This window comes from Trichomonas vaginalis, chromosome V (assembly GCF_026262505.1).
Source record: "Trichomonas vaginalis G3 chromosome V, whole genome shotgun sequence".
Classification (NCBI taxonomy): domain Eukaryota; phylum Parabasalia; order Trichomonadida; family Trichomonadidae; genus Trichomonas; species Trichomonas vaginalis.
The window spans coordinates 29,078,305-29,095,479 of NC_067207.1; the positions used below are offsets into that span (position 1 = coordinate 29,078,305).

At 32.7% G+C, this 17,175-nt stretch overlaps 8 protein-coding genes across 8 annotated transcripts; 4 read left to right on the forward strand and 4 right to left on the reverse strand.

Annotated features, from left to right (window-relative positions):
• Positions 1–17: 17 nt before the first annotated feature.
• On the reverse strand, positions 18–1,158 carry TVAGG3_0423000 (STKc CK1 domain-containing protein; the record flags this gene model as incomplete). The annotated part of the gene is made up of 1 exon (XM_001310136.1): positions 59–1,153. One exon carries the CDS (start codon positions 1,151–1,153, stop codon positions 59–61), a length of 1,095 nt encoding a protein of 364 aa, XP_001310137.1.
• Positions 1,159–1,296: 138 nt separating this feature from the next.
• Positions 1,297–2,231, forward strand: TVAGG3_0423010 (phosphatidylinositol-4,5-bisphosphate 5-phosphatase protein; the record flags this gene model as incomplete). The annotated part of the gene is made up of 1 exon (XM_001310137.1): positions 1,315–2,217. The coding sequence occupies one exon, from the start codon at positions 1,315–1,317 to the stop codon at positions 2,215–2,217; it is 903 nt and encodes a 300-aa protein (XP_001310138.1).
• Positions 2,232–2,852: 621 nt separating this feature from the next.
• On the forward strand, positions 2,853–5,331 carry TVAGG3_0423020 (armadillo (ARM) repeat-containing protein family; the record flags this gene model as incomplete). Its single annotated transcript, XM_001310138.2, has 1 exon — positions 2,853–5,243. One exon carries the CDS (start codon positions 2,853–2,855, stop codon positions 5,241–5,243), a length of 2,391 nt encoding a protein of 796 aa, XP_001310139.1.
• An 834-nt stretch (positions 5,332–6,165) lies between these two features.
• TVAGG3_0423030 lies at positions 6,166–8,352 on the reverse strand (the record flags this gene model as incomplete). Its single annotated transcript, XM_001310139.1, has 1 exon — positions 6,213–8,348. One exon carries the CDS (start codon positions 8,346–8,348, stop codon positions 6,213–6,215), a length of 2,136 nt encoding a protein of 711 aa, XP_001310140.1.
• Positions 8,353–9,136: 784 nt separating this feature from the next.
• TVAGG3_0423040 (RNA polymerase II transcription regulator recruiting protein) lies at positions 9,137–9,618 on the reverse strand (the record flags this gene model as incomplete). Its single annotated transcript, XM_001310140.1, has 1 exon — positions 9,160–9,618. One exon carries the CDS (start codon positions 9,616–9,618, stop codon positions 9,160–9,162), a length of 459 nt encoding a protein of 152 aa, XP_001310141.1.
• Positions 9,619–11,068: 1,450 nt separating this feature from the next.
• On the reverse strand, positions 11,069–12,294 carry TVAGG3_0423050 (uncharacterized protein; the record flags this gene model as incomplete). The annotated part of the gene is made up of 1 exon (XM_001310141.1): positions 11,092–12,294. One exon carries the CDS (start codon positions 12,292–12,294, stop codon positions 11,092–11,094), a length of 1,203 nt encoding a protein of 400 aa, XP_001310142.1.
• A 971-nt stretch (positions 12,295–13,265) lies between these two features.
• TVAGG3_0423060 (nitrile biosynthetic process) lies at positions 13,266–14,497 on the forward strand (the record flags this gene model as incomplete). Its single annotated transcript, XM_001310142.1, has 1 exon — positions 13,277–14,437. The coding sequence occupies one exon, from the start codon at positions 13,277–13,279 to the stop codon at positions 14,435–14,437; it is 1,161 nt and encodes a 386-aa protein (XP_001310143.1).
• Positions 14,498–14,910: 413 nt separating this feature from the next.
• Positions 14,911–16,287, forward strand: TVAGG3_0423070 (tRNA cytidylyltransferase protein; the record flags this gene model as incomplete). Its single annotated transcript, XM_001310143.1, has 1 exon — positions 14,911–16,287. The coding sequence occupies one exon, from the start codon at positions 14,911–14,913 to the stop codon at positions 16,285–16,287; it is 1,377 nt and encodes a 458-aa protein (XP_001310144.1).
• Between the last annotated feature and the right edge of the window lie 888 nt (positions 16,288–17,175).

Consider the following 17,175-nt stretch of genomic DNA (forward strand, 5'->3'; position numbering starts at 1 on the left):
TCAAAAACTGTATATAATAATATACTTCAAATTTTACAAACAAGAATTAAAATAAAATTTAGAATTTTGGCCGAAATGGCGAACTTGTAACAATCCTTCTGGACTGCGACTGGAAACTTGACATACTCTTCGGTGGCCTGAACTTTCCAGCTGGATTTTGGTGTAATATTGGAGATGAATACTTAGAAGCGCGCATTGGAATGATTTTAGCGGCGGATATTTGTGGCATGGCCGAACTCTGTTGATGTAGACTACCTAATGATATATTAATTGACTCATTTGGTGTCCAATCGTATTGGAAGTCGTAAGTAAAGCCTTCGCGTATGAAAAGTTCTCTAAATAGGTTCCTGTACTTCGAGTAATCTGGTTGTTCAGTAAATTCGAGTTGTTTCACTGACGTTAAGAAAATCGAGAATTCGCAAGGAAGTCCGAAGCAAAGTTCATCAACTGAGGTTGATATTTTTGTTTGCATGATGTGGCGTATTTTTTCTTTCTTATCTTTCGTTTTGTAATTTTGCCAGGGTAATGAGCCTTTTAAGAAGTAAACAACCATGTAACCTATGCTTTCTAAGTCATCTCTTCGAGATTGCTCGAAACCTATATGAGAATTTATTGATGTATATCGAGCAGTTCCAATTAAAGATTTATGATCACGTAAAGGTATATGTTCATGAGTAATGGGGTCGCAATATCGCTTAGACAATCCCATATCAATCATATAAACCTGGTTATGATTCTTTCCTGTGCCTATGACGAAATTTTCGGGTTTTATATCGCGATGTATCAGATTTTTATTATGTAAATATTCTAATCTGAGTAGTAATTGATCCATGATCATGAGTGTAGTCTTCAAACTGAATCTTTTTCCGCATGTATTAAAAAGATCATTCAAAGATTTTCCGAGTAACTCCATAACCATAACGTTTTTTCCTTCTTGAACACCGTAATACTTGATTGATGGTATTCCTATGCCACCTGAAAGCAGCTTGTATATACAGTATTCGTTATGTAATTGTGGAGTTTTCGCTTTCTCAAGTTCAATTTTAATCGCAACTTTCTCATTTGTAACAATGTTCTCACCTAAATGAATATCGCCAAAGCTACCGCCTCCGAGTTTCTCCCGGAGGCGGTATTTTGATCCTATCATATCCATATTTGTAAAAAAAAAATATTGAACTAAATTTTGAATGATTTACAGCGTATTAATTTTCAGTTCCGGTATAAAGATTGCGTTCTTGCGATTTTGATTTAAATCTTTTGAGTCCAAAAGTTCATTCAAAAATAATCGTTTTGAGAGATTTATCAAAAATTCAAATGCAAAGTAACATTGTTATCAATATTCTTACATGGAACTGCGCATCTAATATGCCAAATCAAGAGGTAAACCATGTCTATGAAACAATTACGTATAATAATCCAGATTTGATATCTTTCTCTTTAGAAGAAATAGCTCCAACACCTCAAACAACTGAAGAAGGTAATACTGTCTATTTTAATGCCTGGAGTACTAAAATTTCGGAATTATTTGGTGATATGAATTATAATTTGATAAAATCAAAGAATGTTGGTGGCGTAGCACTGTTTTTGATCCAAAACAGAAACTCTTATGTTAATTTGAACGCAATAGAGGAATCTCACATATTCTTTGGCGGCCAAAAAACATTAAATAATGATATCATGCCAGCGAATAAAGCTTCGATCAAATTTACTTCTACAGTAGTTGTAAACAACCAGCAGAGAAAGATATCATTCTTAGCTAACCATTTACAAGCTTATGACGAAGAATATTTGCAAAGAAACAAAATGTGGAAAGAAATTGATGAAACAACATTAAGTGATGACTACACTATTTTCTCAGGTGATCTAAACTACAGAATTAACAATAAATACGAAAATGTCGTTGAATTAACAAAATCAAATTCATTTGGAGAATTAATTGCAAAGGATCAGTTAAAACAAGCTCAAAGAGAGAACATAGAGTTAAACAAGTATGATGAAGCAGATATTTCCTTCCTTCCAACATACAAATACGATGAAAACACAAATATTTATGATACATCATCAAAACACCGTGTTCCTTCTTACTGCGACAGAATTCTCATCAAAACTCAGAACAAAAGAGTTAAACCAATATTCTTAAAGTATAATAGAATCGAATCAATGTTTTCTGACCACAGACCTGTTTATCTCTCTGTTGATATTTCATTTGATGAATAAATATATATATGTAATTTAATTAACGTTGTTTTTTCTTTCTTTATACAAAGTATATATACACTTTGAATATGCAGCTCAAGGAAAGGATTAGTAAAGATGCTGATATAATTGATAGTGCATTATATAGAACATTTTATTCTCAAAACAGGAAAATTTGCTCATATTTGTTAAGCTTATCTGATTTCTCATTAGATATTTACTGGCATTGGCATCGAATGGTCAACTTTTGATGCATATGCATTGACTTGTAAATAGCATAGATATTCTAATCCATAAAGAGTTGTATGTATATGATTGATATTCTGGATAAATTGATGAAATCAAGATTCTAATTACAAATGATAAGTCAATTGAGATAAAGATGCCAGTAATATGGGAGAGAAGGCTATGATTCATCAATGTATGGCTAATTTGACTATTTGTTACTGTCATCGCGCAATATCATTTTGATTTAATTAGATTTGAATAAATTGATGATTATTTTTCAAATTTAGATCATAAAATATCTCAAATCATGCTTTATTCACCAATTGCACTGTGTTTATGCAAATTAGACACTTCAATCGTGAGAAAATAAAGGACACAACAAAAATTTCTATGTAAAGTACTGAAAAATTTTTGGTCATTTTTTTGAAATGAGCAAAAAAGAAGAGAGTGATTCTTCTTACGAATACACGGAAGAAGAAGATGCTAATGAACCACCAGCACCAAAAAACGAAAAGAAGCAATTTGATTTTGGCAATCTTGAAGAATTAGTCAAACAAAACAAGATTGAAGAAGCCATAGATAAGTGCCTTAATGTTATTGGTACAAGTCCAACATATTTTGAAGCTGCATTAGGAAAAATCATCACAATTATCCTCAAAACTTCATATAAATCTCGTTGTGCTTACTATGTTATCTTTAAAGAAGTAATTCGTAGATTCCAAGGCAAAATACGTGCCTACGATATCTATAAAGCTATATTAAAACGTTGCCAACATTCACAAAACGTCGAAATTAAGATTGCACGTAATTCATGCCTTGTTACATGCATTTCCTGCATCTCTAGAGCAGGCTTATTCAAAGACAACAAGGAAGAATGCTTGAAACAGATGAAACAAGTTTATAGAATCACATCTCAAGCTCCACCGATCAGATTGCTTGGTTTTGAGATCCTTATTGACATGATCCAGTCAAATGGCTTCACACAAGAGGAATTCAACGAAAAAATCTACCCAATTTTCCATGGAAAGTTCGATCCAGAGGAACCAAACAATATCGACCTTCTCTACTTGCACACACAGTTCTACAAGATGTTCCCTGAAGGACAGTTCATCGATGATATCAAGAATATAAGTAAATTAGAAACTCTCAAGAAATACACTCCAATTCTCCAAGCATCCGCAAGAATACGTAACCTTCATCCTATCTGGCCTCTTATCTGCTCATTCGACGCTCAATCTCTTTACAATGCGGCTTCAGAATTATGGATCGAAGGTGGAGACGATTTGACCTCTCCAAAACACATTCTTGCACATGCTCTTGCTGCTTGGGTACCACACGCGTCAAATCAGGACATTGTTTCCTTGATTCAGAACCAATCTTTGTTCTTAGCCGCTGCAAACGCTGGCCGTGGTCAGGAATTCAGAGACGTCCTCTCAAAAAAGATCAGAACGATAGAATCCGAAAAAATCGAAGTTGCAGTCGGATTACTTAATATCGCTGAAGAATCGAACTATGTGATGAAGGAAGTGCATCAGATCCTCACGTACATGGACGATGAACAGACTAGAACTGTTTTCGAGCGCGTAAAGGACACAATTAAATTTGATTCTTTCTCATACTTGTTGAATGCGCAGAAGAACAGAAAGACTGGGTCCGATGATAAGCTTATAGCAGAGATATTCGAGGTAGCTTGCTCAAAGTGCGATTCTGACTTCAATCGTAAGACATTATCGAAATTCTTGACTTCTGTCTCGAATTACAAGACACCAGCTGGTTCAGACTTCCTTTCTGTCCTAACAGGAAAGAACTTTACCCAGCCAATTGTCTGTTCTGACGTAAATTCGCTTGTTAATTCTACAAACGCGATGCTCGACAATCTCGACCAGATCCACAAGAAGATGAAGTTCTCCAGTGAGACTAAGATTGGAAGATGCCATAATTTGGACGAATTTGTCCAATTAATGAGAAATCTTCACGATACTGAGTTCCCACACCTCAAGAAGATCGCCTGTGCAAAGATTGAGGATGCCATTCCATTCTTGCGTAAGGAAGATTCAGATTTGGTCAAATTATATCCAATAATTATTCCAAAAGCCCTTGAAAAACGCGAATTATGCGAAGCAGCATTAGATGCAGCTCTTTCCAACTTCAAGGAGCTCCCAGATAGAACGAAAGAAGCTTTAATTAACATGCAAGAAATCAATTTACCATTAGAATCATCAGAAGCATCCGCTCTTCTTCCAAACCTTCTTAGAAAGAACGAAATTGGTGCTTTCTCAGAAAAGGCAATTAAAAAAGTTATTGACATGTCCGACCATGATCAAAAAGTGACAACTGCTGCCGAACGAGCTTCTGAAATTATTAACCAGAACGGCTCAACCTTTGGTGCTGGCGGCATCAACCGTATTATAGAGACAACAGAGGGAGCAGCCAGTGCTGTTTTAAAGGCAATTGAAGAGAATATTTCGAAAGCTCAAATGGGAAACAACAATATCGTAAAAATAGTTCATGAATGGGTCTACAATTCGATTGGAAAGGCTACAGATGATGAAGTTAGACATGTTGCCATTGATTTTGCTAAGAGAAACTACCAATCAAATCCAGATGGCAACAAACGCCTTGAAATCAACATGAGTTGGGTATACAAGGTTGTTAAACATCTCACAGAACAGGGTGCTCCTGAGTTATTTGCTCCTCTTTACGAAATAGTTAAAGATAGAAAGTCAAAGAGGGCAAAAAGACTCATTTTCCACCTCTCTGGCAAATCTAATGAACCTCCGAAAGAGGAAGACGTGAAATCTGAGGAAGAAAACCAGTAATTAGTAGAATTTTAGTTTATTTTATGTTTTAGAGATTGAAGAAATAGAATATTTTAGATTATAAAGAGTCATTTATTTATAAAACCTGTTTTTAAAAAATCAAATTATATTTTTCAATAATTTAATAAAAGCAAGCTGTTGTTTTACTCAAAAGCATAATACGTTGTGTGGTAATTTGTTTTGATTGTGTTTCGATATCCTATTTTCTATACTGAAGTTGATCAAATAATATTATCATAAGATCCTGAAATAAATGTAGAAATTCTTGAACAAATCAATACCTGTATGGATAAATAATAATACTTAATAATATTAGAATAATGATGCATATGATTATATTCAGAATTCTATGTATCTTAATTTTTTTCCAGCCTCATCTGGATCACAATTCTTTGCTTTGCTATTTAATATTCAAGATATTCTACAACTTCAAATTTGCATTCTTATGGTACAATGATAAGTGATGTATTTCCATTAGTATTCTATTCATCTTATTTGCTCAATATGCAGAAATGTATTTAACAACTTCAGATTGACAATGGTAAATGATTTCTTTCTCACTCAAAGAAAAGATTGATCCTTTATTTCCGTATTCAACCAGTTGAAATAAGCATTTTAAAACTTCGAGATGATCTCTAATTGATGTGTCAATGAATATTATATAAAATAAGCAATGCAAATGAATTTAACAACATCAAAATGTCCAAATGAGTAAAGTATTTCCAATATTGTTCATCCATTAATGATTAATTCTTAGATTGCAAAGATAATCAACAATTTGAAGATTTCCTTCAGAGATATTCAAAACCTGATGCAACTGTAAGAGGAGTTTTTCCTTTATTATCTAAAGGCCATACTGCCTAATCAACAAAAAAATACAAATTCTCAAAGATCTCATGAAAAAAATGTTGTTTCTTAAAATACTAAAATGAATAATTTTTACTAAACAAACAAATATTTTTATTCAACCTAATTTGCCTTGATTCTCAAAACGATCTCCTCAATAGAGAACATCTTAACCAAGTCATCTCCATTCACAGGACTGATTTGAGGGACACAAATTCCAGCCAATCCAACACTTTTTATGTTTATTGTTGGAATTTCTCTCTGTTCATCATTTTGTGCATTTGATTCCCTCTGTTTCTTCGAAGTAGCAGCAGAACTCTTCCTCTTTTTCTTTGTTTTGACTTCTGGAGAGTGTTCCACATTCAGTTTCTCAAGAGTTTCCTGTGGAATTACGATGTTTGGGTCTCCTCTCGAAATCAGAGCCAAATTCTTCTTCATTTCTATGATTTCTTCCTCTGTAACAGCACCTTGTTGCAGCAACTGCACCATTTCTCGCTCTGGCCATGTCAATTTCAGTGATTTTCCTCTTCCAAGTAAAGTATTGAAGAAATCTGACCAATTTTTAGCGGAAAGAACACCGTTTCTGTCGTAATATATGCTCTCTATCACTCTGTTGTTCATTAATGTCTTGGAAAGTATCTTCAATCCATCATTTTTCAGAGATGTCCTCGAAATATCGAAAATTTTGATGGATCTGTTCTCTCCAAGAGCATTTATGATATCGTATGCGGCTGTTGGTGTCAAGAAGCACTCGGAATCACCGGAAATGTTAAGAGCAGTGACAGTATTTGTATTAGATATGAAATTTGCAATGTGAGGAACGACATTTTCGCTAATTGGGCATCCTCTGATGGATACAATGGAAATATTGGTGTTGTTTGAGAGGAAATTAATGAAATTCGGTAAAATTACGTTTCCATCCCAATTAATTTCATTAATTTTCAAATCTTTCATCTCTTTGAGCCTCATAAATATTCCGTTCCAGTCTCCCGTATCGATTGTAGCGAAAGCCAGTGAAACAGAACGGTCATTTTGAGATGATCCAGCAGCGTAGATCATAGAAGTCATGCTACCTACTGTAAACACAACATTCTCCAATATTATGGAGTTTGCACCTCCGAAATTGGTGTTTTTGAAGATCCTTTTCCGACAATTATTATTTGACAGGTCAAGTTTCTCCAAATGAAGGTTTGTAGCTTCCTGGATGGCTGTAAGGATGTCGCTGATGTCAACGCCTATATGCTCAAGCGTTAAATTCTGTATTGAAGAGCAATATTTTAATAATTCGGTTACAACAACCTTTTTTTGGTTCGCTATCGTAAGTGAAGTGATATTTGAGAAATTTTTGGTCCTAGAAATCGGATTTATGAATGCAGGAACAGAAATATGGTTAATAGCCTTAACAAACGAAAGATTTTTGACTTTTGAGTTGTTTATCATGCGTGCAAGTGAATCTGCTGCATCTATGGGGAAAGAAGTATTAACAAACTCCATTTTTTGGAGTGATGAATGTCCATTTCTTTGTAAAGCGTCTGCAAGAAGAGAGAATGATGAATCGTACTTCTCGGCAATGGAGAAGCCTTGTACAAAACTGTTTTTGGCAAGACAACGAGCTAATGGACCCCAATTTGAATCAGAATCTTTTGATTTCGGTAAATAAAGGTATCTTACACGTGGATCAATTACTAATGAGAATAAGAAGTCATCAATTGCCTCCGAACTTAGCTTTGCATCTGACAAATCGATTTTATTTGAACCTGTTGTTGGATATTTTGACAAAATAGAAAGAATTTGGTGTGATAACTGAGATCCTCGTCCGAACACTCTAGCGCGATATCTTAGAAGCGCACAAATATTTCCTGGAACGAATTCTTCTACAAAAAATCCGTCAATTTGTATTTCTGGGTATTCCTCTGGTATTAATATATTGAGAATATGGTTGATAAGTAATTTTGCTATTTTTAGTGCGTGTTCATTTTGGAAAATTATAACTCCATCGTTATTAAAATACATTTCTAAGCGATTTTCTTCGATACAGACGATTTTTTGTAAGTTAAACCATTTGAATGAACGTGATGACTCAAGTTCTTTTGTGAAACCGTTCTCTCTGTATAATTCTCCAAAAGCTTCATTGCATTTTAAAAGTCTTCGATCAATTTTCCCTTTTGTATTGATTTTGTCAACCCAAAGGTTGCAGAATTCGATTGTCCGATCGGATGTTTCGAAATTCCAAGGCTTCGGATCCCCTCCAAGCGACATTTTTTTAGGTAAAAAATAAAAAAAAATTGAGAATTTATATTGTCACGTTTTTATCTATCAGATATGAAAAACCTTCAAAAAACACACATAATAATTAAATATTAATAAAAATTGTTTATATAATATAACTCTACATCGGAGTTAGTATGTTAATAATCAATTTTGGAAGAATAAATCAGATAGTTCATTGAATTTAGAACGATATAGCATAGATTATGAAAATCGTGTGATAAATAATCTTCTGATGTGGAGTGTTATTTCTTCTTTAAGTGCAAAAACCTTTCCTCAAGCAAAGCGATGTGAAATGATGAAAGGTCTCTGACAATCAAAATAAATGGTTCTGGTTCGAGTCTCGATGGTCACGTTTTTTAGAGTGGTTTTTGTGGTTCGGAATAGAAGTTCGAAAATAGCAATGATTCGTGTGTTAGATGTGTTGTTTAGTAGCAATTTGGCTAAGGAAATGTATTCGGTAATAAAATCACGAGTAAATACGTTCAATGGCAGCCTGCCATTTTACGATTTGACACATATTGTCGTCATTTTTGGCAAAGGTAAGATTCAATTCAATTTTGTCACTTTTGGATCTATAAATGTCACTTTTAAATTGACCTAGTTTATCTGAAAATATTTGACCTAAAGTGTCAAAATCGGTAATTCAATTTGAATAACGTTCTGCCTCCATCAATAAAAGTGAGCTTAAAAGATCTTTTGGAGCGAAAAAAATATGATAAATAAGCAATAAACGACTAGTTTAAGTACTCTAAATAAAAATTAATAATAAACATGATCTGAATTGAAATATTAAATGCCTCTAAAAGAGTCTGATTCGCATATGAGCTGGTAATTCTATCATTTCAAAGCAAATCTCTGGAGCTGGGCTTTCTTGTGTTTCTTGCTGTTCTAATGGATCATAGCCAAATGTACGAATTCTTCTGGCAGAATGTCTCTTAAGGAACTTAAACCTATTCTTTACAGAAATAGATGAACGTCCTTTCATATGGCTTGAGATTGTAGCCCATTTATTGCCATACATTTTATGGAATTTGAGAAGACGAGAGTCCTCCTCGGCTGACCAATCTTGGCGATTAATATTTGGATCAAGGACTGTAATCCATCTCTCTTTGCACTGCTTACCAGATCTGCCAGGAATGTGTCTGGCAATTTGATCCCACATCAAAGGCCCTGTTTCTTTGATCTGTTTCATAAGGATTCTGTCTTCTTCGGGGGACCATTTCCTCTTCACTATAGGGTGGTTGCATGTGTGACTCATGTGGAGCTAATAAAAATGAAAAATTATAAGAATTGAATTTTGAATGGTTGAAGAAATAGAGATCAGATTTGATTCAATTAAATTAATGAAATATTAGTTAGATATGCTCGTGACAATATGTAGACTATAGATATTATAAACCGATCAAAAATAAAAAAAAGATTGCGAAAAAAATTGACAAAATAGTAAGTATATGATGTTAATCAATAATAGTCTATAAAATTCAATTCAAATTGCACGCATTATTTATATTGAAATAAGAAGTTGTTCCTCACCGAAAATAAACAATATGTTATGATATGCTCAAATGTATAGTGAAAAGCAACTTAAGACGATAGTGACGTATTATTCGATATAAATTCAGAATAATATCAAATTGAATGATAATTCAATTTATTCAGATTCATCTGAATGAAATCAGTAGATTTTATGAAAATATAAATATACGTATATCATATAGCAAATATAGTTCAAACTAAGAAAACTATTCAATTAGTAAAAAATTAAAGAAAACCACCACATATAGTCTCTTTATTTGAGAATTCATATTTTGAAGGGCGGTTTAATAAACATCTCAAAAAGTTTTTGATAAGAAATTGTTTCGGGAAATTTTCGAAAATGTAATATTTATAGTTTCCCTGCAATTTATTTCAGATCACCCTTTCAATTTTGTTATTTTCTCAAAATCAAAATATTCATATTTTAAAAGATATCGTTGAATGTATCATTTTATGATCATAACCACAACCGTCGGTTTTTAAATGGGAAATAATAAAAAAATTAAGCTATTTGAATAAGAAAATCTTGCATATATGCAATATCTTATTAAAATAACATATATTTTTCATTCTCAAAAACAAAATTTCAATCAAATAATACACTCTATAATTACCAATAAAAAATAGAAAGAAATTAAGTTTAAATCAGATCCGAATTGTGTCAATAATGGCTTTCAAATTTTGAGAGGTTTTAGCTCCAATAAAAACACGGTATTGTCAGCCTGACAATTCTGCTACTCTATGTTAATTAGCCACTAACAGTTTAATGAAGACTGATATACGCCTTATTAGCCTTTCATACCCGAACAGATTTTTCATTTTTGATGCTTCAATTCTTCTATTTTATAATAAAATTTAAATTAATCCGAATTGAATCGGGAAAAGGAAGTATTCATTATTCGCCATTTGTATAACTTGCTTGTTTTTTAATATCAATTTCGCTAAATAATCACATTTTAAGTTTGATATCATTTAATTTTTAGTGAAAATGTTTGGGAGCATGAATTCGTCAAATAATTATAACATTTCTCACCTAGAATTATAATGAAATCTATATGACATTCAAAATATTTTGATCGATATCAAAAATCAAAAATTGAGTCAAGATCAAACAGATAAATTACTTATTATTGGCATTAACATTCTAAAAGAAATGATAAAAAAATTGGAATTTCCGTAACAAACAAAAAAATTTTTATTTAAAAGATGAACTCAACTTTCGCTGTTTCTTTGGCTTAACAATAAGAGGTGGCAAATTTAATGGATTTGAGTTAATTTTATCCGCTTGATTATATTTGAACATATTCTTTTTATTTATATTAGTTCCTGTCCTCTGAAGCATGGGGATTGTATTATTAAGTGGCATAATGCGTGGAGTTTTGTCTAATTTCTTCTTTGCTTCTCTGAATGCGAATTGTTCTTCTTTAAGTAGTTTATTTAAGTAAATGTTCTTTTCTCTGGCTCTTTCTAGCTCTATTCTGTTGTTTTCTTCAACAATTGCTATCTCATTTTGTAATTGTTGTCGATTATTTTTGAATTCTTGGTCTAAAGCAATATCTAAGGACTTTCTGGCCTTTTCGAATTCATCTGTCATCATTCTGTACCTTTCTGCTGTTTCTTCTTTCTCTAATCTGGCGTTTTTGTGTTTCATTTCTTCGGCAACAGCCAAATCTCCAACAAGAGCTGTAAGTTTCTCAAGATACTTGTATTGTAAAAGTTCTGGACTTTGTTTGTTGAATTGACGAAGTTTTGCAGGTGATTGCCAGTCGCTAATTAAAGCATCTCTTTGTTGCTCTTGACGTTCAAACAATCTGTCCATTTGTTGTTGCGCTTCTGCTTTCTTGTTTTCAAGGCGTTCTTTTGAAGTCTTTTGGAGCTCCTTTATGTAATCATGTTGTTGCGAACATCGATTTTTGAGATTTTCGATATAAGATTCTCTATATTTTATAAAGTCTTGCTTCTTAAACAAGTTTCTGATTTCGTTTATCTTATCGATAACTTCCTGAGCCTTTTTATAGTATCCATTTGAAATTAGATCGATTCTACGTGATGTAAGCTCCTCGAGAACCTCGGCAACAAAGTAAGGATCATCCATATTTGGGTTTTTACCTTTCAATGCATTGTCTGCCGCTTTTTGAATTTCCTCAATTTCGTATTTCGTTGTTTTCTTGGAGAATGAGTATACAGGTATTACTGGTCCATTATTTGCCTCTAGTGAGGGTATTAGAATAGTCTCTGGTGGTCTAGATTTCGATTGAGTTGGTACTTTAAAATTGTTGTCAGCTCCGATCGTGGAAAAGAATTCGGAAGCAGGCATTGGATTCCATTGCGTTGAGCTTTCCTCTACCTGCATTCCTGGTTCATCGATAACTTCCAGTTCAGCAGGGGCTTCTCCCATTTTAAAATTTTTCAATAAAAATACGTTGAATTTGAAAATTCGAAGAATTTCGATGTCATGTTTCTTACAGAATTTATTATCAGGCTGCAAGTTATTTGATTGTTTAGATTGTACTGTAATTTCTAACGCTGTTTTTCTCAGGAAAATGTATTTATCATCGTACAATCTGATGTCGAATTTTGAAATTCGCCTTTCAGATCAATATCGAGCAGCCAATATACTAAACTGTATATTTCAAAATGAATTGTACTGTTGAAACATTCTATCTTAAATTTTATTCCAATTGCTCAGATTTACCTTGAACTAGTGAAATACTTATTGTTGAACTGCTAAATCCCATCTTTTACATATTTGCATACTTGTATGTATGCTTGCCGGAAGAGAAAGATATCGGAGCGATATGATTAATATACTTGGCGTTCAATTGATTTAATTTACGCGTAGGACATACTATCCCTGTTATTGCAGTTTTGAATAAAGTAGAACATTATATCATTGACATAATTGTTTTATTCATAATTGATTAGCATTTGCTTTGATTATTAAGTTCTTTGTTCGTCCTCAATTAGTACACTATTATCCTAGCAGCATTTATTATATGATATATAAATGCTGAGAATCCAATCTTTGTATATCAAAAGATGTTGGATTTTGGTTTATCCATTGAATTTCCTATGAGTCATCAGAATGTATGAATGCCAATATTTAGTACAACAGTATAAATTTTGGCCAAAAAAAAGTTGTAAAATGTCAAAAATTTTTCAAAATCATCCAGCATGATATAATATGTATATGTGAAATGAAATCAAATCAAATTTTGTATACGCTGGGGGTTATTCTTGTCAAAAAATAAAATCTTGATATTTTCATAATAAAAGTTGAAATTTATATACTACAAGGAAAATAAAAATTAAGTGAATAGATAACTAACCTTTTTTCTATCGTTCCAAATCTATACTTGTAAACTCTAAAAATTTTTAAAATGGGAAATGAAGAGAGTCTTTCTATGCAAACATCTTATAAAATGACTGATAGCTATGCATATGCTCCAGTTGCTATCGATCACAGACCTGCCAATCAGCGTCCACAGTCAAAAGGATTGTTTATTGAACAACCTGGATCATTACATAAGACAGCGTACCATGGAGTATGGTCCATGCAGTACTCTACGACCTTAGGACCAGTAACGCGTATTGGACAGTGCTCTGTTTTCGATGCATCAACAAAAAGATTAATTATAGCTTACGGTGTTGATACAAATGGACAATGTTTGAACGATGTTTGGGCATTAGATGTAAATAAACTCTCATGGACTTGCTTAAATCGCAATGCAACTTCACCTCGTCAATTTGCTTCCGCTGTATTGATTGGTCGCAATATGATGGTTTTTGGTGGTGTGTGCAATCATAAATTCTTCGCAGAACTACACGCAATCAACATAGATACAGGCGCAGTTACGATGATTAATTTAAACAACCCAGGGCCAGGTCCGAGAAGTTCACCTGTCATGTTCGCTACTCCAGATGGTTCTCTCTATCTCTGGGGTGGTTACGATGGCGCTGCAAAGAGCGGAGTTCACGTTTTGAAGGCCGGATCAAATGAGTGGCATCGATACGAAAAAGCTCATACAGGAAGAGCTGCTGCTGCTTTCTGCGAGCACAAAGGTCGTTACTTCGTGTTCGGTTCTTCAAAAGGACACGGATTACTCGAATTCCATCCAGAAACAGGCGAATTTGATACAATTGACTGCACAGGAACAGAGCCTCCCCACCAACTTAACAGAGCTTCGTTAGTTTCCGTTGACGAATATTTATTCTTAATCGGAGGCGAAGCAGACTCTCAATTCATGCATATCTACGCGCTCGATGTCAACCGCTACTGGTGGTTTGCATTCCACGTCCGTCCAGACATGGAATCCATCAGTTTGGCGGATGGCAACGTAAACAAGAACGGATTGTTCCTGCTACCGAGAGAATATGGTGCATCAATAATATACAACGAAAGTAAGAAAGAAATTGTTTCTATAATGGGCTCAAAAATGTTAAATCTTGTTCCTATATTTAAGCTTTCCATTGGAGTGGCTTTATCATCGCTACACATAAGAAGCGATATGTACGAAGTTTTCAAGACAGGTTTCTATTGAAAAATTAATTTATATAAAATTGCGATTTATTTACTATTATTACATACATCATTTATTTACTCTTCATTTTTCTATAGTAAACACTTTGTCTTTTTAATGTTTTTTTGAGATTGAAATCGTAATAGAAAATTATCTCAAAATCTCAAGCATTTTTATGTCAAAAATCCTATTTAAACTTGATAAGAAGTAAATCGAAAGTCAATTGCAAGTAACTGATTTTTATAATTCAATTGAAACTGATTCAAAAATGGTATTAACTAGTTTAGATCTGGAATTCCGAATTTCTTGGATGACGATATAGCATTACGCATTATGAGTACTTTCAAGGTTCTAATTGAGAAATTAGATGAAGTCTCTGTAGTGAATATTTGCATTTAAAACGTCGAAATGAATAAAAATGTGAATAATGAGCAAATTGTTTTTATTGTTGATGAAAATGTTGATGAGATTTTGGCAGAATTTTAGAGGATTGAATGATAGATGAGAATATTAGGAGACTTGAGAGTGGCGAATCTTTTTCTCAACTAGATAAGGATGTAATTGAGATTATTAAGAAGACTATAGATGCAATCTCTCCAAAAAAAGTTATTGTTAGAATTGCAGGTGGCTGGGTTCGTGATAAAATAATGGGAAGAGAGAATGATGATATTGATATTGCGATATCTGGTGCCACGTGTAATGAATTCTCTGATGCCATGGTTTCTGTTCTAGGTCCAAACACGAAAAGGGTTTTGTTAGAAGCCAATCATGAGCAATTAAAACATATTGACACAGCAAGAGTATGCTTATTCCATGATTTTTGGCTTGATATTTGTTCATTAAGATCAGCATTGTATTCAGAAGGAGAGAAGTTAGAAGGAACTGCTGTTTCAGCTGCATTGCATAGAGACTTTTCAATGAACGCAATATTTTTCAATGTGCAAACAATGAAAATTGAAGATTATGTAAATGGAGTTCAAAGTATAAAGGATAAGATTATTAGAACGCCTATTCCTGCTATGCAAGACTTCACTGATGATCCAAATCGAATTATTAGATGTTTTCGCTTTGTTGCAAAGTATGATTTCAAAATTGATCCACAAATATATGAAGCAATACCTAAAATCATTCCATTGTTCATGAGAAACATCGCTAAAGATAGAGTAGCAACAGAACTGATCAAATTGATGCATTCAGACTCTTCATTTTTAGCTTTAGAAAATTTAATCAATTCTGGAATGTTGAATCCTGTTTTTGATCCAGAATCATTATGGTCTTTAGACAAAGAAGAAACTCTGAAGAGAATTCGTCGAGCACATCAAATAGAACCGAACTTAGAAGGAGAAAACAAAATGATTTTGTATTTCGCAGCAATTTTTCTTCCTTTAGTTGATAAAGATACAATTCCTGATCCAGCAAAGAAGAATAAGTTTACATCAGCTGTTCATTATGCAATTGTTCGTGCAATGAAGTTACAAAATGTTTTGGCTGATAACGTCAAAAAGATTCATCTCGGATTTTCTTTGGTTGAAGCTATTTACAAAGGAGAATTGAATAGAGTCACAGGAGGAAGGTTTGTTATGAGTGTTGGACCTCTTTATAAATTAGTAAGACCTTTGCTGATGGATGATGAATTATTAAAGTTTTATGATGAAAAATTAAATCCATTTATTGTTGCTGAAAAATTAGAAAAATCATATGAAATGAAACAACTAATGGATGGAGTTTCTCTTGCCAATATATATGGAGTAAAGCCTGGCCCAGTTTTGAAGGATTTAATTGAGGAGATGATAAATTGGCAACTATCAAATCCAAATAGATCAAGCGATGATTACAAAAAATATATTTTAGAGAACAAAAAACAAAAATAAAATGTTAAAAATTATTGTCTGTTTGTTTCTTAAACTGGAGCAATTTTATTGATCGAACGACATGTTCGCTATGTAGCATATCTGATACGGCAAACGCATAATGCTATTATCCTAATCTAGAAATGAATTTCACGGATAATTGCTCAAGATAATTCAAAATCAAATTGTAATAAGCAAGTAAATCATTATGTTTTGATTGATACTTATTTTTAGACTTTATGAAGACTTCATTAGTGGAAACATGATTGTAAAGTTTCTACTAAGAGTTATAACAAAAGAATATTATGTTAATTGGATGAAAAAAAATTTGATTAAAATGTTGAGGCTATTTGTATATTAATTCAAGGTTTAATATGGAAAAATCTGAATAAATAGTTCATAGAAAATACAATAAATGTATTAAAAAGATAAAATTTTGGATTATTGTTGAAGATTAAAATATTGGAAATTATTTCTGAGAAAGTAGCATATTTTTATCTATCCAAGAAGTTAATGTAATAAATTAAGGATGTCAATTTGGAAGAAAAGTGAGAAAATTCCTAAAATGCTAAAAATGAATTTTCCAAACATATTTTTTTATCTCATTTTTTTGATTTTGAAAAAAATTTGGAGAGAAGAACTCTTCGTTTTTGAATTTTATCACGATGGTTTTAAAGTATATTAGACACATGTATTGGTATTACTATTTTTGTATATTTTGAGAGAAAATCCCTAAAAAGTGAGAAAATCTAAGACGGTTTGAGAAAATATATAAACTATTGAAAATTTGAATTAAACTTCTAATTTGGAAAAAAGAAATTTGGAAAGAAGAAAATTCAAAAATCGAGATTTAGACTCAGCATCAAATGGAGAACAAAATGTTTCTTCATATGAAGGAAAAAAATTTTC